The sequence below is a fragment of the Aythya fuligula genome, chromosome 16 (genome assembly GCF_009819795.1).
Source record: "Aythya fuligula isolate bAytFul2 chromosome 16, bAytFul2.pri, whole genome shotgun sequence".
Lineage (NCBI taxonomy): Eukaryota > Metazoa > Chordata > Aves > Anseriformes > Anatidae > Aythya > Aythya fuligula.
In genome coordinates, this window is record NC_045574.1 from 1,906,888 (window position 1) to 1,929,231 (window position 22,344).

General features: G+C 53.8%; 1 protein-coding gene across 1 annotated transcript; it reads right to left on the reverse strand.

Moving 5' to 3' along the window:
• Positions 1-955: 955 nt before the first annotated feature.
• Positions 956-16,121, reverse strand: ADA (adenosine deaminase). The gene is made up of 11 exons (XM_032198465.1): positions 16,066-16,121; positions 9,717-9,778; positions 7,532-7,654; positions 7,292-7,435; positions 5,990-6,105; positions 4,008-4,132; positions 3,303-3,374; positions 3,084-3,185; positions 2,626-2,693; positions 2,229-2,358; positions 956-1,069 (listed from the first exon to the last, which is right to left on the reverse strand). The coding sequence occupies exons 1-11, from the start codon at positions 16,099-16,101 to the stop codon at positions 968-970; spliced, it is 1,080 nt and encodes a 359-aa protein (XP_032054356.1). The 5' UTR covers positions 16,102-16,121; the 3' UTR covers positions 956-967.
• Between the last annotated feature and the right edge of the window lie 6,223 nt (positions 16,122-22,344).

Consider the following 22,344-nt stretch of genomic DNA (forward strand, 5'->3'; position numbering starts at 1 on the left):
GCAATTCAGATGGGACCTGAGTCAATATTTGATATTGGGCCCTAGCTTATTAATCACTGAGTTTAATAGTGCCGTAAGATTATGTCACATCAGGAAAAGAGCAGAATGGTTAAAACAGGCAATTGAGCACAATTTTTCTAAGGTCCTAAACTAGGATGCAGGAAGAGCAAAATGCAGTTTACAGCAATCGTCTAGGATGAGTACAAAACTGGGAAAGTCCCAGAAGGCAGATTTGGGCCCAAAATGGTAAGAATCCGTTCCAACTTCCTATGCATGTGTGAGCACGCTCACGGTCAGCTGTGAGCTCAGCTGCAGCCCACGGGGTGCGCTTCTGCGGCAGCAACGTTGTAAGGCCTGATACACACATCTCCTTAGCTGAGGGAGGATGCCAAAAAAGGCCTTTTTTTTATATTAAAAAAACCAAAACACCTTCAGACCTGTGCACCAGCTTCCAGTTTGTTCTTGTCCTGGGCTTGTTAGCACAAGACTAACCACAGGTAAACACAGCTGCAGCCAAAGCTCCCTACCCGCACGGATGGGGATAAACCCTCACACCTACTCACTCCAGACCTGGCACACCTTTTTCCTAGAACGGTGGAGATTAACCCTGACAGTCAGAGCCAGAGGAGATTATTTCTGCACCACAGGCAAGGGCTAAGGCAGGTCAGCAGGACACAAGAGGTCCTTCTGCTCTCGGTTATGGTACAGAGGGACCAGCCGCGAAGGGAGGTGTTTGGGTCTGCGTGCACAGCAGCAGAGGAAGCTGGATGTCCATTTGGGAGACGGTTCACGGGGGTGACGGGGGGGGTGTGATTGAAGCCTGATTCTGCTTAGCACTGTAAAGGTTTACACAGGATGCCAGGAATGGAGACTGACCCCAGGCACCTTCTGGCGCTCCCACAGCCCAGAGGAGAGTTGAGCACGCACGAAGAAGGGCCGCGGCTCCACGCTGGCTGGCAGGGACGCATCACGATGCGTTGGACACCATCCCGTAGGCTTCATACAGCGTATTGAGAAGTTCCTGCTTTTCTTTCTCGGGTAAGAAGCTGGACTGAGCTGCGTTGATGTTCTGGAAAGGCAGATGGGGAACAGAAGGGAGACGTTAAGGCACATCGGAGATGAAGATGTCGCTGTACACATCCAAACCTCTCTCTGACCATCAGTGAGCCAGGGAAGGTGAAGTTTCCACTCCAAGATACATTTCCACAGCCTCATTTCCCAGGGCAACCATTTTGGCCCACCACTAACAACAACCCCAAAAGGAACAGGGCAAGCACAGGGAGGGGGCCTTTCAATACTCTGGAGTTTGTAGGGTACACACTTTAGAGCTGTTCCTACATACCAGGTGTCCCTTTGTGCCAACACAGCTGGTGCAGGCAGCCTGACGCACACTGCTGTGACAAAGCCCAGCTGCACAAGGGCATCTCCAGGGACCTTCCTTCGTTACACAGAGCCAGGACGGCTTTTGCAAGGGCAGCAAAGGACAGCAGGCAGCCAGGGACCCCAGGCTCAGAGCTGCCCTTGTTCTCCTGCACCTGGGGAGCCAGGTCTGCAGTCGGGGCTCCTTCCCTGGGGGGCTCCAGGCAGGACAGCACACCCTTCAGTGCACCCTGCATTTCCAATTCCAAGCACGTGTCTTTGCAGACATGGAGGTGGCAGTCATGAGCATGACTGAACGCTAACTTGGAAAGCTCCCTGGGTACACGGATAAGCCAAACCCCCAACAGTTATCCTGTCTCTCTGCCTTGGGTGAGTAATTCGGAAAACTAATAGATAAAGCCAGGTTTGGGGATGTATTGAAAACACACAAGTGGCTGCGCACCAAGCCAGCAGTCGCTTTGTTTTCAGTTCAGTTCACAAGCAAGCTCTTTTGTGCATGCTGAACCTTACTGACTTTCAGGCCAGGCCTTGAAATAACCTCCCTGTAATTCCAAATCCATGGAAAAAAAAAGCAACAGGCAGCTTCCTTCCTACAGTTCAGATTTGTTTTGAAGACTTTGCTGGACCGTTTCTACCCTAACCCGTTCTCCCCACAGCCCAAAGCAGCCACACGAGGGCTGCCACCCCCAGTGCCCCCCCTGCACGAAGCCATGCTCAACCCCTCCAACTCTCTGCACCCCCAGCAGGATTTTATTTCCCCTGAAAACTCTTCAGCTTATAAAGAAAACAAGCAGATGTCTCTGGGCTTCACCAGGACCCCTGCAGAGCACCAGCTGAGGCCAGCTTACCACTCTCTTGAAATCCTCCTCGGTGAAGCCCATGTAGTCCTTCGTTATGCTGTAATCCGTGTCGATGGTGGAATTGAAGATGAGGGGGTCATCGGTGTTTATCGAATAGTTAGCCCGATCCTTCCTAAATCTGTAAGGGAATATAAAAATGGTGGGTGAAGCAGTTCATGCACTTCAAAGGGTGAGATGTGGTAAAAGCAAAATCCTCCCAGCAGCAAGGAGCAGAGTGCGGGGCACCTGCTGCATGTGGGTCCGGGCACCCACCCACTCACCCACACCCCAGGGACGTACCACATTGTCCCAGGTGGTTTGCATTTCCCTCACACAGCAATAAAGCAGCTATAAGCCAGGATTTGGGTTAATGACTTTGAGATTAAACATTACGCGCGCGTCTTACTGCACGGCTGGGTGTTTCCTGAAGTCTGGCAGACATGCTCCTGTCAGATAACTGGACCAGGGGCAGACCTGGTTGGGGGAGTTAAAAGAAACATGAAAACAGCATCAGCCACACAGATCTGAACTGCAACTGTGAAGGCAGATAGCGGCGAGCAGGCAAACCAGACGGAGGTTCAGGGCTTTGTTCACAGCCTGGGGAGCTCCCACCCTCCACCCAGCCATGCTCTGGTACCACAGCCTGCTTTGTGGGATAATTCTGCAGGCTTGAGGTCCATAAATCAGCAAATAAGCTGTCCAAAACATATCCTCAGCCAGAACAGGATCCGTTTCCTCTGCCACATACTTGCTGTGAGCCGCTGTGTGCTCTGTGCGGCCCAGAGCCCAGCCAGCAGCCAGGCACCAGCGCCGCTCCTGCCGCGGAGCTCGGGGCACCCGGCTTCCACCGCGGGGCGTCCTCACCTCAAAGTGCATCTTGGTTCTCAGCAGCTCCTTGTAGAGCTCAGGGTCCTCCAGTACGTGGTAGCCATGGCCGATACGCTCGGTCTTCAGGAGATACACCGCCTGGAGAGCACGGGGGAGCAGCTACAGCCTCCGAGCCGCAGCCCAGCTCCCTGCCCACCACCTGAACACCGAAACCCCTCGGGACTTCCCAACCCCAGTGCCCCGAGCTCCTCATACCTCTTTGATCATGGCAGGCGGCCCAGCCTCCCCGGCGTGGACGGTGCGATGAATGCCGCATCGTTCGGCCTCCTGAAAGGCGAGGGAGGAAACGCTTCGGTGTGAGGGCAAGGTGAGCAAAGCTCCGGCACAGCCAGCAGGCTCGGCTCCCGGAGCTCCCAGCCCATGAGGGGTCAGGACAGTAAGGCCAGCAGCAGCACTCAAAAAGCTGGGTCACCTCCCACACAAAACTCCCAGCCTTTCTCCGAGGTTTTTTAATAAGCACTGGGCTGTCCCCTCCCCGGGGGCAGCAAGCCCGGGGCGCTCCTTCCTCCACCCACTGGCCTCTGCCCATGGACTCACTGCAACTCCCATCTGTGGGGCTTCTTCCTACTCCAGCAGCAGCCACGTGGGGGGATTTAAAGCTGCCGGGGCAGGGGGAGGTGATGCTCGGCAGCCTTGGGGCTTTTTGGCTGGATGTGCCTGGCACCGCACACTGAGCTCCAGCTCTCAGGATGTGGTTAGGCAGCGATGTCTGCCTTTAATCACTGAGATATAAGATGGGAGTAGCTTTGCTATTTAACAAAATATTTTTAATTGCTAAAATCAATTTTTAAGCTCTCCCAGCTGCTTTGTGGTCTGGATACAGTGCTGCATGTCGCCTAGCCAGGAATAACTCAGTGTGTGCTTTCTTATCGCTTCTATTAAGAAGCTTATCCGACAAACCTCGTAAGCCTCCTTATGGCCAGAGGTATCCTCCACCTTCAGCGACTCGTCCCCGGCCAGGTCTATGGCCACCACAGAGTTGTTTCGATACTTCTTGCAGAGCTCCACCACCTCCGGAGACCAGCCTGGAAGAGACATCAGCAGGATTCAGGATAAAGCTTTTGTATAGTCACACTTTGAGATTTTTTTTTCTAAATACAGAAAAAAAAACGTGCTTTCACGGTGTGGTGTCATGGAATAGTTGGGGCACCTCCAGAGGCTCCCTGCGCAGCAGTCACCCTGCCCTGCTGCACAGCATCCTCCGCTCCCCCGGACAGGATGAGGGATGCTACTTCTGGTGAAAAGGAGCTGCACAACCTCCTGAAAGGCTGACCTTTAACACACGGTTTTATCTTTTTGGCATCAGTGGGAGAGAGTAACAAATGGCCAACAACCACCCAGGAGTTATCTCTGATCAGGATGCAGTATAATCTCTGACAAAGCAAACCCATCTATTAGCTGATACTTCACCTAGCCTTAGCAAGAAGGCCAAGAAACAGAGATAAACTGCAGAGTTAATAATTAACCAGCACCTGCTGTGCACATACAGTCCTGAAGGCATACGAACACACAAGAAAATGGGTGCAACCACAACTTCTTTTATCACCAGTTTCGAACTCGCCAGGTCAGAGCCATTATTTCATTGATAACTGTGACGTAGCTAGCTCTTGCTGGTATTTCTGCCTCTCCCTCAACACTTCCCAAGTTTTGGGGTGGCTTCCCAGGACGAGTTTGTGCCCAGAGCCACCTCTTCAGGTAGCACATGCACAAAAACGCAGACTCAGCTGTTTGCAGGAGGAACTCAGCCACTGTGCAAGCGCACACTGCACGTGCTGCTGGCTGCCCCCACAGACATGTGGGACAGGGTCACAGCTTCCAGTTTCTACAAAGAAATAAGTTTTCTTCCTAGAAACCAGAAACCCAAGGGTCAGGGTTTCAGATTATTGTTTGGCCTTTTTTTTTTTCCCCCCTATCTCTACCTGGACACCCTCAAATCTTCCAGTTTCCAGGAATATATTTTCTTTGTATTTCTAGGAACAAATTAGCTGTGTGTTTGTTACAAAAACTTTTTGCCCTATTAAACGTGCCTAAAATTTGTCAGGATCTGAAGGCATTTGTAGCAAAGTTTCAGTGTAAGACAACGGTGTAATGCAACTCATTCTGTCCATACTTTTCCTTAGGTGCAAACGTTCACAAAGCTCAGCAGCTCAACAAAATGCTGAGAATTATTTTTTTTTTCTATTCTGTGTCATAGCACCTGACACAGAATGACACGGAAGAATTTCAGAGCTGCTGGTTTTAGGAATAACACTTTATATTTGTGACTTAAACATGTTTTGCTTGTTTTTCCAGCTTAAACCAACAGTGAGTTAGCAGCCAGCAGATTCTCTGGCTAACCCACACTGGAGCTAACTAAGGCGCGTGCTGCTGCAGCGGCATGATGGTGAGCTGGAAGGTTTAATTTCTGCCTCCAGAGCTGTGGGACATCAGCCTGGCCCTCCTCTGGGACCATTTCTTCCAGAGCCATGGGATGGTCATGGCAGATGTGGCCGCTGGCTTTGGCAGCGGTTTCAGCCAGCCCAAGGAGAGCTCCGAGCCCTGGGCAGGGAGCAAGGCAGGAGCAGAAATCCCAGCTCCAACAGGAGAGGCAAAAAGGAGCTCTGTGTCCCTTTAGCAAGGCCTCCAGCTAGCTCTCCTGAGGCTGGCTGCGCCTACAGCCCTGCTTTCACTTCCAGCTTCACTTCACAAAGGGTAAGGGAGCAGAGGACCCTGATCCAGAAAGAGCAGCCCGTTCTCAGCACCATGTGGTCCCATGTCACACACAGGGCCACGGGGCCGGTGCTTTCCCCACATTTCCGCAGGGACCTGAACCCAGGGGACATCCCCCCCCGCCGCGCGTCAGGGAAGGGGAGCAGAGCAGCAGGGGAGCTGCAATACATTACTTGGCATATGGCGCATGCAGCATAGAATAGACCTGGCTTTGATGTGGAAATCCCTTTCTCCATCCTGCAGTCCCTGATTTACGAGGTGAACAACTTCATCCGGAGTGAGGTCTCCCCTGCGGGGCAGAAGAGGTGGTGGTGAGAGGCTGGGCACCGCCTGGGCGGGCGGGCAGGAGCTGTGGGGACCAGTCAGAGACCCCACAAAGCCCAGGTCCCGCTGGTGGCAGCATCTCCTGGAACCCAATAGAACCACCCCAAGCAAACAAGCACCTTTTGCACCCACGCCATGTGGACACGTTCAGGAAGATTTAGAAAAGCCTCAGGGAATTAGGTGCCACTGCTGCTTGGGCACTTCTGCAGCAGTAGGTGCCCAGGGAGCTCTGTGTCCAAAGGGCTCCCCCCATGTGGCTGCCCTGCAGAGTGCCTGGGCCAAGTTTTGGCCAGCGAGCCCTGCAGGGGCAAGTTGAGGCTTTGGTCAGCGTCTGTCCAAGTGAACGCCCCGAGGAGCTGAGCCCAAGAGCCTCTCGTTTGCCAGGAGAGCTCATTAGGCTGCACAGCTCCCTGCGGCGTGGCGAGCACAACACACCCAAAGCCACCACGACACGTCCTGCAAGGCGCCGCCAAGCCCAACACTGATTCAATGAGCACCAGGCAGCAGCGCGGGGGTGACATTTAAACAAGGGAGCAGATTGCCAGCCCCTTGCAACACTGCCCGCTGGCTCAAACTTCTGCTTTGCAGGCAGGCAATCCCGCTCCGAGCCCGGCTTTCCCTCGCAAGGGGAATGGCTTCAGCCAACAGCTCAAGCGCAGCTGCCTCACACATGCTGAATTAAGTGCCTGCAACAAGGCACATCAAAACACGACAGCACGCAGAGGTATTACAAGAGGAAAAACGCTACGGACAGGGCAGGGAGAGAAAAGTGCCAGAGCTGGCTGCACCGGCAGAGCGAGCAGCCCTGGGTACCCAGAGGTGCCGGCTCACCCACACGGGTCCCAGCTCCTGGGTGCTAGCTGAGGAGCTCAGGCAGGAGCACGTACAGGTATGGGGCAATTAAGTTAAAGGCCGTGACGAAACCTTACTAATTAACGCGCTGTGGCAAGTTGTGAGAGGGGAAAAAAAATTATTAGTCTTTACATCTGACTGCGTTGTGACACCTTCCCTGCAGCTTTTCAGAAGAAAGGATGATGGGGTAGCCAAGCAGAGCCGAGCCCATCCATTGGCACGGCCCTGCCCTGCTGCCCCTCTGGGATGGGGTGGGACGGGGTGGAGGGATGGAGGGGGTACTCGGGGGGGTCACTCACTCAGCTTGTCCCCAGGGGATGGGGCTGACGGAGCAGTTGGCCAGGAGGTGAGGGCTGTAGCGGATCTCCACGTAGGTGACACCTTCCTTCGCTTTTGTCTCCACCAGCTCGTACGCAATCCTCCGCACCGCCTCGCGGTCCCCCCTGCAGGGACAGTGATGGGACCCGTCACCCACCGGCACCAGGAGGGGACCCGCAGGGACGCCACCAAGCGCGGACAAGCAGGCAGCGGGCACTTACGCGATGGCGGGCATGTAGTAATTAAATTTCTCTAGAAACTCAGGAAGTGACAGCGGCGTATTGTAGCTGATGTGCTTCAAGAGCTCATCCACAGTGTCACCGGGGAGAGGAATCCCTCTTTTCCTGGAAAACAAGTCGTGATTTACCGACGGGGAAGGCTATCGTGTTTTGAAGAGGTCTCTAAGCGCGGCCTTAGCTGGCAGCATCGGCCTCTGTTTCTTCACAGAAAAGATATGGCACAAGCTGTCCTTCCAAAAGCTCCTCGCAGACGTGGCCCTGGATCTCCGCAGGGAGCACAACGATCCAAGACACCAAACAAACACGAGCACATCGAGATGGAAGCCCAGGGTGACCCAGCGGGAGCGGGGCCAGAGGCCACATTTCAGGCTTAAGATGGAGCTCCTCGGAAGGGGCTCTGCGTTATTTCTTGGCATCTCCCCCTCCTAGAATTGCCAACATTCCTTAGAAAAGTTAATTTCTACTTATGGAGGCTCAAGGGCCTGAGAAACGACAGGGAGGTGCGTGGGCTCGGGACCACCCGGCTTTGCTGCGGGGGAGCCCGGCCCCAGCAGCAGCTCCCACCAGGGGGCTGTGGGTGCCGAAGCCCACCCAAGCTCTTCACCATCCCCACACCACATCACCTGCCCGCGGACGCCAGCCTAAAATTGGGAATAACAACCAGACATTTGGTTCTAATCCCCTTTCCTTCCTTCCCGGCGCTGCCGCGATGAGTTACGGCCGGCTGATGGATGTCCCCCTGCTGACGGAGACCAAACCCCAGCCACAAGTCCAGCAACCTGCTGCCAGCAGCTGTCCCGAGAAGCGATCCGCAGGAAAGCAGCCCAAACGCCGCTGATCCTGGGCTGAGCGAGCGCTGCTCGTTTCCCCATTCGGGCAGAAAGGAAAGCAGCCCCGGGCGCAGCGTTCAAAGGCAATCTGTCGGGATTAAGTTGCTGGCGCTCAGCGGGGGCTGCTCACTGCTGCCAAGGCATCAGCTTTCCCCCCCGCCTTGCCCTTTCCACGGCAGTGACACATTGCCGTGTGCCCCAGGAGCTCTCAGCTCTTCCTCTGCCGAGGGAGACACTAAACACAGAGCCCCGCAGCCAAGCTGCTCTCCTGCTCCCCTCCACACACCCCCAAAGCATCACCAGTGGTGATGGTGCTTTGGGATGACCCCCAGCACGAGGATGCTGGGGCTGGCTCTCTGTCAGAGCAGGGTGGTGGATGTGGCCACCGTGGTTTTGGAGCTGCTGTGGAGCCCAAACCCCCAAGAACTGCAGAGTTCAGGGCTGCCCCTGGGAGTTCGTGCATCCCAGCAGCTTTGTGCTACCTGTACGTGTCCAGCCACCACCTGGTAAATTGATTCCCAGCTCTTTGCCTTTAAAAACAGACCACAAACAGCTTTGTGTGTCCAGGGGGAGGTTGCAAGGCAGTGTCCTGCACTGCCCCTTTGCTTTGGGGTTTGTGTACACACTTGTTTTAGAGCCTGCAAATAGCACAGTCTTGCTCCACCCCAGCTGGGCACCGAGGGCTGGCAGCGCTGGGCTGCTTAAAAATAGGAGGGAGCTCAGCATGCTCCTGGGGAACCAACGTTCCTGCCCTAGGCAAGTGAGGAGCAGGGGATCCTCAGCCAGGTGCTGTCTCCTGGGCCTCCAGGCCCCTGCTGCCCTGCCAGGCACTGCACCAGCAGCAGGGACCCCATTTGTTTGCTCACAGGGACTTTCATCCCCACACCGCAGCCCTGCAGCAGCAACCTGACCCCACAGTGAGCAAGGGGGATGTCTTCAACCTGGCCTCTGTATTCGACTGATGAATCTGTGGCCATTCCCCATAGAAAAAGCAGCTTTAGAAAGAATAGCTCCTCCAGGATCACTTTGCCCAGGACCCACTGGGCTCACAGGATGCCAAAACCACTGCCCACCCTCCCCAGATTGACTTCTTCCCCGAATTACCAGAGCTGTGCTTAACAGCTGTTTTCTGCAGTCTCTAGGCTTGACACATCCTTGATCGGCACGTATCTGCTTTTTCAGTACCTTTGCTTTTTCAGAAATCTCACTGGAGGAAATCCTAAGTTTATTCTGCCTCCAGCTACGGAGCCGGGTCCTCGCCCCGGTTACTCAGCCAAAGCTAACCAGCTACCCACAGCTAACCCATTACTCACAGCTTTCTTCCCCCAGATACTCACTTGCCAAAGTATAGGATTGTTTCTGGTCTAATGGCTCCATCCAGGTGGATGTGAAGTTCTACCTGCAGTAAAATAAAGAGAAATCAGTGTTGTACTCCTAGAGCTGCAGCAGAAGCTTACAGGTAGGTGGGTGGTGCTAACGCAGGCATAAATGCAGCTAACACAGGGCAAAGTCATGAAAAGGAAGTGCAAAACCATTTAAAAATGATTATTTTTGAATATCTAAGTATCGTCCAATTATTTTCTTATTCCTACTGCAGGTCACAGATTTAAGAGATCTTTCAAATTTCTTGTGTCTTCAGTAATCTGCACACTGCTTCAGGAACTGCCCTACCCATACTTAGCTTGCATGGCTTGGAGTTTGGGAAGATCTGAAAACAAGAACAGCAATACCGACCCTCAAACAAGCATCAATTAACTTGATAGGAGCGTCATTACACAAGAAGTCAGGCTTCACTTCCACGAATCTGCTCTGGGTTTATTGGTAATTACCAGGCATTATCACAGCCTGCAGGATTTCTAACGCTACACAGAGTCCCAAGATACAAGGTGCTGTAAGCAAAAGGACAAGAGCTGTCCCATAGTGCTCACAAGCTTCTTTCAAAATAAAATGGTTAAGTTAAAATGGGACAGTAAATGAATTCAATCCTGTTTCCTTATTATTGCTTACACAATGCATTTTGGAAGAGGCACCATAGAAAAGAGCCAGCTTTCTCCATTAGTCAGCTGTGACTTCGGAGGGACATGACAAATACATGACAAATGTAATTTGGAAGTTGAGCTGGGAAGGAAAATCTTAGCTGTAAAATGTTACAGCTAGATCTTATTTCCAGAACTGTCTGTTTTTAAGCAACAGAATAGCCTACCATACATACATGTATATTATATACATTAAAGGAAGGAGAATGAAGCACAAAGCAGTTACTGGGAAGGAATGGCTGCAGGACCAGCTTTGCTCATTCCAGGTCTTTCAGATGTCAGTGAATTCAGGCATCTGAGAACTAAGCTACCCAGAGAGAGACTGCCACACTGTACAAGATACAACTGGGGCCATTACCACCTAGGAAATAGGTTTGTAAGAGGTGACTCAGGGACATTTTCTCTAGTCCCGTAACGCCCCGTACAAGCCAGGCGTGCTTCGTGCCCAGCTCATGGTTGGGGTTCTCAGCAACCAGGACTGCTACAGAAGTCCATGGCTGCTGGGGTGCAGCAGCACTCAGGTTTGGAAGATGTGTGGGATGGTCGTAAAGCTACTGCTGAGATAGTGCCTGCAACAGTGCAGCAAATGCTGAGATGCAAAGTGTGGGTACCAGGCTTGGGGCAGTGCGAGCCACCAACCCTGTGCTGCTGCAGCCAGCCCAAGGGCCAGGAATATGCCCACAGACACGGCAGGCTGTAAAAGGATATTGCTGTCACTTCTCCTACCCTTAGGACATGATCTGAACCTACAGAGATGAAGATTTTTAAAGGGCAAAGCTTGATCTTTCCCCCTGCCCGGAGTTGTGCAATTCTGCTTACGAGGACTAAATGTCCTGAGAAGCAGCAGATAAAGTAACAGGCTGTGGACACGATCCGCGCTGCCAGATGTGGACGCCTGGCATGTTTTCCACTCTTGAGCTCCGATTCCAATTTCTAAACCACGCGAGCTCCATTCCTTGAGGTTTTCAACAGCCCTTGTGACCTTCTGGTGGAGTTACAGGCTTGAGACTCACTCGCACTGATAGGAAAACCCAGCGAGCCAAACCCAGCGGGGTCTGCATACCCCAAACATCTCTCGAACGATCCCTACAAGAACATCCCAACGTGACACTTCCAACAATGGGACAACAAATTTAGTGGTGTCCTTCACCACGCGAGCCACCTCCTGCTGCAGGTGAGATGCTTGCAAAGCAGCAAGGCTGCTCTCTGACACCAGCAGGCTCGTCCTCTACGAACTTGCATTTCTTGGGGCCTGGAGGTACGCAAGCAAACTGCTAAGAGCCTTGGACTCAAGCCAAAACTTTGTGGGGTTGATCCCAGGGGTCATTTCCTGCAGCTGGCAGCTAACCTGGGCTATTTAGATTCTTGGGACATTTAGGCAAAGAATTAAAAGCAAGCCCATGAGGGCGAACATGAGGCTCAGCTCCCCAGCCGTCTCCTGCGCGAGCTCTGCCAGCCCTGGGTCCGCAGGAGGCTGCAGAGCTCCACTGCAGCTCCCAGCTCCCTTCTTCTGTGTTTGCTCTGGGCAAACAAAGCTTAAGACTTTTGCAGATGGAAGTGGGCGACACGACCTTGCTTTAAGCCCAGTGCCCAGATAAAGATGAAACAGTTTTCACTGAGCTGTGGCTCCAGGAGATGCAGCCTGAGCAGAGGCCAGGCAGAGCTGGCAGACCCAAACACGCGGATCTCACCCCGAGCCCTCCGATTGATCTGAGGCATGTGCATTAATGGGGATCTCCACACTAGGTCCAGGACCCAAGCAAGTCAATAAAATCCCCCAGTTTTGCTAGAGAGAGGTCCAAAGCCCAAGTGATGAGTTCAAAGGACACGAAATGCCCAAACGTATGTGCTCTGAACACACAGGACTCCTAGTAAGGCTGTGAGAGCAAACAGTGCTTGCTGTTTCTATGCAAAAATAAGCAGTTTTAGATCAGGCCCAGTGCCTGGCACACTAGGGCAGTTATCAGCAAGATGTTGTGGCTTTAAGCAAAACAAAGTGAAGCTTTAAGGGTTCTGGCTTGACCTCTCTCTTCTGAAAACATTGTCATGTTTTATTTCCAGCCTAATAACCTTCAAAATAAACTCAAACCCAGAATACAGTACTGCAAACAAACACGTTCCAAGTCGGATTATTTTCAATTTAGTAAAATGAGGAGGAAAAAAAATAAGTAAACATTCAAAGCATTTCCAACTACAGCCAACCCAGCAGTTCTCTCTTACTCTATGGTTTGCTCAGCGGACCGCGACAGAGCAGTTCGCTGCTCAGCCTGCCTATGTGGCGAGGAAAGCACCATCCAGCCCGGGGCACTCAAGGGGTTTGTGTACCAGGTGTTTGTTCTTTTACTTTAATTTTGTTTTGATACAATGACCACAGTCAGCTGGTTGGGTCACAAGCTGAAGAGCCCTAAAGCTGGGGTAAAACCTTCGCCTTTTTATTTTGACCATTTCTAGCAGATGTTAATTGATAAGCCAGGCAGCACCTGAGGTTTCATCACTTTAAAATCCTAGCAAGTGACTTTGGTAAGGATTATTTATCAGCACATTAAGAGGTGATAATCTGAGGTTTGCTTTATTGATTTCAATAACGGAGTGATTACAGCTCTAACTGGTCAAGATGCAAGGGAGAACAACAGTAATCAAAATTCCACAAGAGATAAGATGAATGCTAACCCCTGCAAAAAGAATGAACTGTGTTCCTGAAATATAGATTTTTTTCCCCCAAATATAGATTATTTTTTTTTCCTGGGAGATACACTCCCAGGAGCTAAGCTGTGAACTTCATAACCTTGCCATAAACCCCTATTTTGGAAGCAACAGGTGAAGCTGGACCAGGAGGGATGTAAAGGCAGCAGAGACACGGTATTCCCAAGCCCAATGAAACCCCTAAATGCCTACTGGTGGACAAACCTGGGGGTTTGAGTCTTTAAAAGAGAAAGGGGTTGGACTGCAAGACCCAGGCGACCTGCTGCTCCATGCAAGAGGTGTTTGTGCTTTCTAGGGAAGCATTCACACAATGTGTTGTGGCTTTGGTGGCTGGCCAGGAGGATGCTGAGTGGTGTTTGGTGCCTCCCCTTGTGGCATGAGCCACTCAGTCTCCCTGCATGGAGCTCCTGGTGCTGCTGAGCCACGGGATGCTGATAAGAGAAGGGGGCTCTGAGTCACCTCCCAGGGACAGCAGTGCCCTGTCCCTGCCTGAGCCATGTGGGGCTGGAAGGAGGCAAGCTGTCAGAGCAATAAAACCAAAATCCTTGCCCTTCGAGCGGCACCAACCAGCCTCAATTAATGCCATCAGTGATGGGGTTATCAGGGAATGTGCCTGCGCTGCGTACCGGAGCACGAGCATGCACAGCACTGCTCAAAGCACAGCAGAGCCCAATGCAGCCGAGGGTCTCCAGGATGCTGCCAGCACCACAGCTCAGCCCCTACTGAGCTGGCTGTGCCAAAATAAATGTCGTCCTCCTTGGGGCAACCAGCTGAGACCTTGTGCACTTGCACAAAGCAGTGTGAAGGCAAGGGGTGCCCAGCCAGGGAGTGCTGGAAGACCGATCCTATCTCCCTGCAATTACCAGCAAGTTATTATTATTATTTTAAGCTTTGCACCCAAGGCAAAATACCTGCACTATCTGCTCAGCACAGCCAGGCTGCTCTGTCTTATGCAGCTGGAGGACAGGACCCTATGGCAGAGCTGGCACCTTAAGTGACTCCTGGGTCAGGTCACCTGGGGCTCTGCTGGCCATTGATGGGGACACCGACAGCTACAGCAAGAGGCTTTTAGGGCTGGGATTTCAGCTGTGTCAGGCTCCCCGTTTTGGTGGCAAGCCACAGGAAAAGCCCCCAGGTGACCCACAGAAGTGGTGCAGGGTGACCTGCAGGATGAGCACCACGTGTCCCCAGCCCCCTGCGCGGACACGGGCTCTGCTTGGGGTTCAGAGAGCCCGGCCTCAGAGGAAAGAGGCTGATGGTTGGTGTCCTCAGTCTCTTCTGCTTTTTTATGGCCTACAATAAGCAGGGGTCAAAGTCACCCCACAGCAGCCCCAGCAGCTCCCTGCCTGCCTGCCGCAGTGGCTGGGAGTCAGCGCGTTCCCAAAAAGCAGGCGGCAGCCCCGGCCCCTCGCCTGGCTACCAGAAACGTCCCTAATGCACAAAACTGGCTGTTCCCAATGGCAGGGGGTCCCGGGGGATGAATAGGGGTGATCAGGGCTCATTAACTGACTTCAGATCTCGTTTTTTCTTCCCAGTCCTGACTTAGCAGGTTCGCAGGGCTGAAAGGGACTGCCTGACTCATGAAATCCGGGCTCGTAACCGTCGACAAGCAGACAGCACAAGTTTGACCTTAGCGCACAAACATGGTGTGGTTTCCCCAGGTCTCTCTCTTCTGCATCCTACTGCCCCACACAGAAAAATCAGGAAGAAACATGACTGAAAGAAGAACTTAACTTGCTTCTTTTGGACCAAAATGTAAAACCGCTGGGGTAAACCAACAGCTTTTGTTCTCAGCGGAGCTGATGAAACGCCAACGTCTCCTAAAACTGAAGCAGCCTGAGAAGAGCTTTAACCACTCACAGATATCAGTGCCCCCTGGATTTCGGTATCAAGGTTTGCCTGCTGGTGGATGGGTCTCCTCCCCTGGGAGGGAAACCTCAGGCAGCAACCGACTGCGGCGTGTGTCGGACGTGTGCACGGAGGCTTTTCCAAGTACGCCGTGCTGCTCTGGTGCAAGCTCAAACAGAGTGATAAACGATTTAGGGGTGGTGGGGGATGCAAACAGTAGGAAAAAAAATAATTAAAAACAAACAAACAAACACACACACACTCAAAACCACGCTCTGAGGTTTTCAAAGGCAGTCTTCTTCCCCAGGAAACCACACATGCTTGCTGCCTCTCATGTTCTCCCAGAGCTGCTGGGAGACCCCACGCTGCTTTCTGTCTCCTCTGCCCCTGCCCACAGCCACGGAGCCCAAAGACACCCAAAGAAAAAAACCCTTCCCCATGTGCCAGCTTACCCGAGACCTCAACCCAAGAGCAGAGGTTTCCCAAGGAAAAGGCAGTGCTCTGCCACCAGATGGGTGGCTCTTGCTGAACACACCTGCTTCATCTTCTCTCACCTCTCTTATAACCCGATTAAGAAACATGTTACTGGATGATCCTATCTGGGGGATATTTATACAGCAAATAGTGAGACTGGAACAGCGGAGCACCCTCAGATAGCAACCACCGGGGTGGTATCTTAAGAATAACAGAACTGAGCGCTTAAGAGATTGAAAGAGAAAGAAGAAGAAAACAAAACAAAACAAAAAAGCGGTGGGGCTGCCGGACCCCTCAGCGACTTGCCACTCCCTAGACCATGCCCAGCGGGGATCCCAGCGCCTCGCCTGCCCCGGGACGCACAGACCCCGGCCGGCACAGGCGGGTGGCACGGCACGGCACGGCACTGCACGGCACGGCACGGCACGGCACGGCGCTCGCCCCGGCTCCCAGCGCGGTGCACAGTGCAAGGACCTGGGGCACGGGGCACAGACCCGGGCACGGAGCCGGTGCACAGCCCCGGAGCACGGCGCCCAGCCGTGTGCCCGGTGCCGGTGCGCGGTGCACGGCTCCGGAGCAGGGCGCGCAGCCGGCTCCCAGCCCGACAGCACCGCAGCCGCCTCACCTTGGGCCCGTCGAAGACCCGCAGCCCCTGCTCCATGCTGCCTCCTCAGCCTCCTCAGCCTCCGCTGCCTCCCCCGGCCGTGCCCCGCCCCGCTCCGCCCCGCGCAGCGCCGAGCACCGGAGGGAGAAACCCGGGGGGGCCCCGGGGACTCCCCGCCCCGCTGCGCCCCGGCCCCGCGCCCCTCGGGCGGGGCTGCACCGGGGGCAGAAAGCGAGAACAGGCAGCCTGCCCTGGCTGCGGTGCTCAGCCGGTGCGGGGATGCGGGTTTGTGGGGGTTTAGCCCCAAAAGAACTGCCTTGTTCTTCGGTTTTAAAGTGCTCAGCCCTCACTCCTCTTCTTCTGCTTACAAAGACGCCGCTCGGCTGCTCCCTCGTTTTGGTTGATGGCTTTTCAGGATTTTTTTGGCCCATTTTACAACTCCTGCTCAGAGTTTAATTCCTTATTTTTAGTCACCCGGCCACATTTCCTGCTTTGCCCCCCTCCTTGCTCTTCCCCAAGTGATGCCCGTGGCAGCCAACATCACCGAGGGACAGTGGGGAAGAAAACCCCGCTCCTCCCGGGAGCCGAGCTGCACTCGAGGAGCACCCGAGGGTGCAGGAGCAAGAAAGCTGCTGCACGCCTGGAGCACCCACGAAGCAGCACCCATTCGGCACACACCAAGCTGCAAGGCAGTGGTCCTCCCTGGTCCTCTGGGAAATGTCCCCTAGGTCCTGAGCTGCCCGGAGGGCGCTGAGCAGGCAGGCAATGTCCCCAAAATCACTGCTGAGCCAAGGACCGTGGTTTGGTCCTGCCCCACTGGAGTTCACCTGCTCAGTGAGGCTGTCCCCAGCCCTCGGGGCTGGTCTGCGGGGAGCTTTGGGCACAAAAGTCACTATATCAGCGTAAAACATGATTATTACTTTTGTGGTATGTCAGCACACAGAGCACTTGGAGCCATAAGCGTGAGCGCTACCACAAATGGACAGAAAATAAAGTTCCCCCTTCTCCTTGCCCAGCTGTGTTTACAGCAGAGGGACAGTGTTTGGGAGAGCCTCTGTGGGGGATTAGCAGTGCAGCAGCCCTGCACAGGGGACGAGGAGGGCTGCGTGCTCCCAGCACCACAGCAGGACACGTTGCACAGACCTCGCTCCACAGGGAAACATCACGGGTGATCCCCAGTCCCTCTTCCCTGGCTTTGATGGGATTTCTGCCCCAAAGCCATGTAGACACTGGGAAAGGCCATTTTTCAGCTCCAGTCCCAAGCTAATTCAGGTAAGCGCACTGCAGCAGAGCCTGTGGGAAGAGGATGGAGCCAGGCACCAGGCTCGGCTGGGGAGGAAAGCTCAACAAAACGTTCTTTGTCATCAGCAGCACCTAGCAGAGGTGCCCTGACCGCCTGCCACATCAGTATGGCCCAGATAAAAGCCAAAATTAAATGGCAAAAAGGATCCTCAGAGACTCAGCAGCTGGCATGGAAGGTGACCACCAGCTGCAGGGCATGGGGACAGTGGCGCTCGGGGATTTCAGGAGCCTGCAAGATGCAGCCACGCTGCACCGGGCCCTGGGAAACCTGGGGAAAGAGCAGTGGGTATGTTCTGTGCTAAAACTTGTGATTTCAGGAGCCACCAAGAGGTGGCATTTTCCAGGCTCCCAAAGCTCTACAAGTGTTGAATTCAGGTAAAACTACTGCGTGTGCCCAGAGGCTCTGGGCAGAAATTAAATGGTTGAATGTGAAAATTAGGGGGGTGAAATCAAACTGCCCCTTAGAGCTCCAGCTCCCATGGCCTGCTTCATCTCTGGGTCACGGGCTTTTCAGCATCCACTTGGAAACATCTGCTTTGACTGGAGAGCATCGCACAGCACCGCACGCGTGGAGCTCAGGCTTCTGCAGCAAAGCAGCCGCAGCACAAATGGGCCCAGGGTGAACCCACGGGGCTCTGCTGGTCCCCTGCACGCACAGCCATGCTGTCTGCGCCACCTGTGCCGGGAGGACAGAGGTCACTTACAGCCCTTATTTGATGTTAAAGGAAATGACAAGGAAAAAGAGCATGGAGGTAATTTTCTGATGGGAGAAACATTGTTAGCAAAGGTCAGGAAGGCGAGCGGAGCTGAGCCAGACTGGGGGCTGGCATGGTGTGGGGTTTTCCTTCTGCTGAGCAAGTGCTTCTGTCTGCAGACTCAGCTTTTTCCAGGCGAGTCAGCATCAGGACTGTTATTGGGAGCACCCAGCTCTGCCGGAGCCTTAGAAATGAGCCTTGGGCTGGTCTTAATTACCCTCATCCACTGCATCGATCTGTACTGCTGCCTAATCAGGCAGTCGCAGTGCTGCTGAAATGACGTGAATGCTTTCCAGCTGAGAACATCCCAGCCCCCTGCAGCCAGGAGGCTCAAGCACAACAAAGCTTTGTGCCACTTCATGGCCGGGGCTGGTTTCCCACCTGGGAAACTTTGTTTTTTTGGTTTCCCAACTGTGAAACCAGGGGGGCACAGTCAGGGACCTGCCTGATCCCAGTAGCTGCTTGCTTTCCTCAGGGGACATTTATCAGCCCAACACTTCAGGTCCCCATTGTTCTCCCATTTCAGTCACACCTTTAAATCCTTCCTACAAAGGAAGACGTCCCCACACTAAGCTCAGTTTTGGGGAACAGCACCAGACACTCCCCATTCAGAACAGAAAGTGAAACAAGTCAGGGCAAAAACCAAGGTGATGAAGGGCCCCAGTGTGGTTTTGCTTGCTTGGTTCATATCACCGCCCCAAGTTCGGAGGGAGAGAAGAGAGACGGGATCACCTCCAGCTTGGGGGGCTCTGGGCACACACTGGGGCTGTCCCTGGGGGGAAGAAACAGGCTCTGCACAGCCTGCCCACGGCTCTGGTCTACCCTCAACTCTCCTCTGTAATTGTAGGAAAACCCCAGGCAGTAAATTAGGGGGGGAAGCATGATCTTGGTGGATATTCCAGCACTTATTTCCTAGGGGCTATGTTTAATCCTGCTCCTTTCCTCTTGCTCCCACAGGTGAAGACCAGCTGGGAGCTGGTTGCTGACACCTGCTTCCCCCAAACAGCTTTCCAAAAATACTGGAAGTGTGCTTGTGCCAGACTTAGATTATCCAAAAAGACTTGTTTTCACACCTTTGTAGGCTTTTGTTGTTGTTCTTTAACAAAAGACACCAAAGAATGTCACACTGCAGCCCATTATAAGTGGCCAAGCAAGGGAAAAGTGTTTAAATTCTACCAGTAAGGGACTGTAAATGCTGATGCCGTGTATTAATGTGACACTTCAGCAAGAGTGGAAACTCTCAGCCCAAACACCCATTGCAAAAATGTTTGAGGCAAAGCCCTCACTCATACCAGCATTTATCATTTAACTCCCGCAGCTCCCCTGCAGGGCAAACCCCTGCCCAGGCTGAGCACACCCTGGTCCCTGTGCTGGAGCCACTTGTTTCCTGCTGGGAAACCTCAGGACCTTGCACGGTTAGTGGGAAATGCAAAGAAAGCCCCCTGCTTCCCCAAGGGGACTTCATTCCCACACCACATCTGGAGGAGTAGAAGCAGCCCGAAGGCTGAGAGCAGAGGGATGTGCTCAGGGGCTCTGGGGGGCCACCAAGCACCCCTTGGGGCTGGAAGCTCCTGGCCTTGCCCAGGAGATGCTGCACAGCCAGCTGGGGGCAAGTACCTGGTGCTGCTCCAAGGGCAGCCACGATGCTTGCTCCGCGGGATGCATCACTAGCCTAAGAATTGGAAAAAATAATTTGGTTTTCATAGTGAAAAAAACAAGCCACTGATAGGTACCCTAATGTACCAGTGGTGCAGTCCCAGGGACACCAGGGGGTGCCCAGCTGGGAGACAACAAGCCCATGGGTGCACAGACACCTGCAGAGCCACGTGGGGAGCTGCGAGCTCATCCTCTAAGTGGATTACGGATAAAACAGCCAACTTGCACTGGGCATCAGGCCATGCTGAGGTATTGTGACCTGTCCTGGACATCTCCTGGGCCAAAAAGCAGCTCCAGGACGCCAGGACACTGGATTTGGGGGAGAGGCAGCAGAGAAAAGGCAGGGAAACAATGTCACTGCTTTGTGCCAAGGAGAAGAGCAGCGGTGTGGGTCTGGCAGTGCTTCAGACCTGGAAACACCTCCAAGGCCTGCTCAGAGCCACAGGTTATCCCAGGCCAGCAGCAGCCTGCTCTCCCCCAGCTCTGCATCACACGGAGCCCTCAGCACCTGCAGGTGAGAGCAGCACACGGTGCCTGCAGCCCGGGGTGTCTGCGCCGTGGCTCTCTGCATCTCCAGAACCAGAGCTCCCCTGTGGGCCAAACCTGCCCAGGAGCAGCAGCAGCACTGTGCCCAGGATGGGGCCTACTCAGCCCCACAGCACGCCAGGACCATCCTGCTCGCAGGGAGGAGCAGGAGGAAGGGAGCCAGGTCCCCTCCCTGCACGCTTCACTAGGAAACGCTGTGAGGAGCAGGGCGGTCACAGAGCAGCTCAAATGCAGCTCCTGCAGCTAAGCGCTAGCCCAGCTGTGGCTGCTGAATGCATCGCTATTCAAACCCATTTCTGAACAAGTGATCAGGAGGCACACGGCTGATTTTATCTCTGCAGGATGGGGCCCAGGGAGCTGAGGCTTGTGCACTTTTACACGTAGGCAAAGCTCTGCAGACCAAACCCCATGGTGCTCCCACAGCTCTTCCTCCCATTATCCAGGGCTGCCTTGGGAGTGAACTTCCACGCTCCCCAACCACTCCAGGCCTAAAAGAGCTTGCTCAGGCTTCACACCCCAGCACCACCTGCAGTCCCTGCACAGGGCAGGGTGACACGAACAGCACAAAACCTCTCCAGGCTGCTGCGTGCACACCTGAGAGCCACCCACAGCAAGCCAACCTCCTCCAGAGCAGAGGAGACCCTGCGTGCCCGGGGTTATCTGCACGTGTTGAGCAACCCCGGCACACGCCAGGTAATTGGATTATCAGTGCTCGGCCATATCCTGCCACCAGGGCCACCAAAGGACAGAGTTGCCCTGAGGACAGCACCCCTCCGGCAGCCTGCGGGGCTGGAGGCCAGCACCACAAATCCCCACTCCTGCTATAGAAAACAGAAAATGCTCTCACCCAGCCCGAAATCCTCCAGGATGCTTCTGTCGGGCCGGAGCAGCGAGCACGGAGGAGTAACATTGCCCCCCTCAGACACTCCGTAACATCGCAGCTGCATCCCCAGCAGCAAAACCCAAAGCCCAGGGTCCCCAGCAGGCAGGACCCGGGGGCTCCCATCTCCTGCTGAACCCCTCAGCCCTCCCGAGGCACGTCAAGGGAGCACTTTATGGAGGCCGATTTTTTTCCCCAGGGCTCCACGCAATCAACTTTGTAATTCTGCTCGGGGTTTAACTGGGCTCCCAGGCCCCCCCTCACAGCATTTGGGATGGGGCTGTGTACTGGGTCTGGCTGGGATGGATTAACTCCTTTTTAATGCCCAACGTGGGGCTCAAAGGGCTGAGATAACAGTAAATTTGATCAAAACACTTACAATTAACATACTTAGTTGTGAGTCACCATGTTTTCTGGCTTGCTGTTAATATTTTATGTGATCATGTTTTATGTGATCCATGCCACATTCTTCCTCCTACTGCATATCAGGTCAGAGTTTGTTAAAGGCTTTTTTTTTTTTTTTCTCCAGTTTGCTGTGCTATAAAGCGCTGGCCTTGAGCCTAATCTGGTATTCAGGCCCTGCACTGCTATCATCTCTGTCCCTTGGAAACTTATCTTTGAGAAAATTAAGAGCTACACTCTCTTCTTTTCCTCCTCTGGACATTGGTTTGTGGATGGTATCAGGAGTGGTACCGCCTCTCCCTGTGGGCTAATTACAGCAGCTTTGGAGTATTGTGACCAACACGCTCCTGCTTCAAGGTCTGCAGAATGCGTTGCTTTTCTCTCTAAGGTTGAGCACTTGGTGAAGGATACCACCCAAACCCCTGCACAGCGTGGTGGAGGGTGGCAAGGTGTGGGGCAGGATATGGGCAGGTGCCTGTTACAGGACCTCCTCTGATGGGTTTGAGCTTCATCCCAAACCACAAAATCCTAAAAAAAAATAATAAAAATGATGGTGTCTGAAGAGATACGCCCTGCCTCTGTCAATGCCAGAGAAGCACAGCTGGCAGCTCTGTGATGGGGCCTGGCCTGTGCCTACCCAGCAGGAATTAGCACTGCCCAGTTACTGCCTCCCCTTCATAACTAGAGCCCCCTCTCCTTCCCCACCTTGTATTGCTCTGTGTGACACCCTACAGCTCAGCGTGACGCCCTCCTGCCCTG

Coding starts and splice junctions, on each gene's coding strand:
- ADA (XM_032198465.1), bottom strand. CDS start 16,101: ATGGAGCAGGGGCTGCGGGTCTTCGACGGGCCCAAG. Junction 7,436..7,531: donor TACTACATGCCCGCCATCGC/GTAAGTGCCCGC, acceptor CTGTCCCTGCAG/GGGGGACCGCGAGGCGGTGC. Junction 2,359..2,625: donor AGGAAACACCCAGCCGTGCA/GTAAGACGCGCG, acceptor ATTCCCTTACAG/ATTTAGGAAGGATCGGGCTA.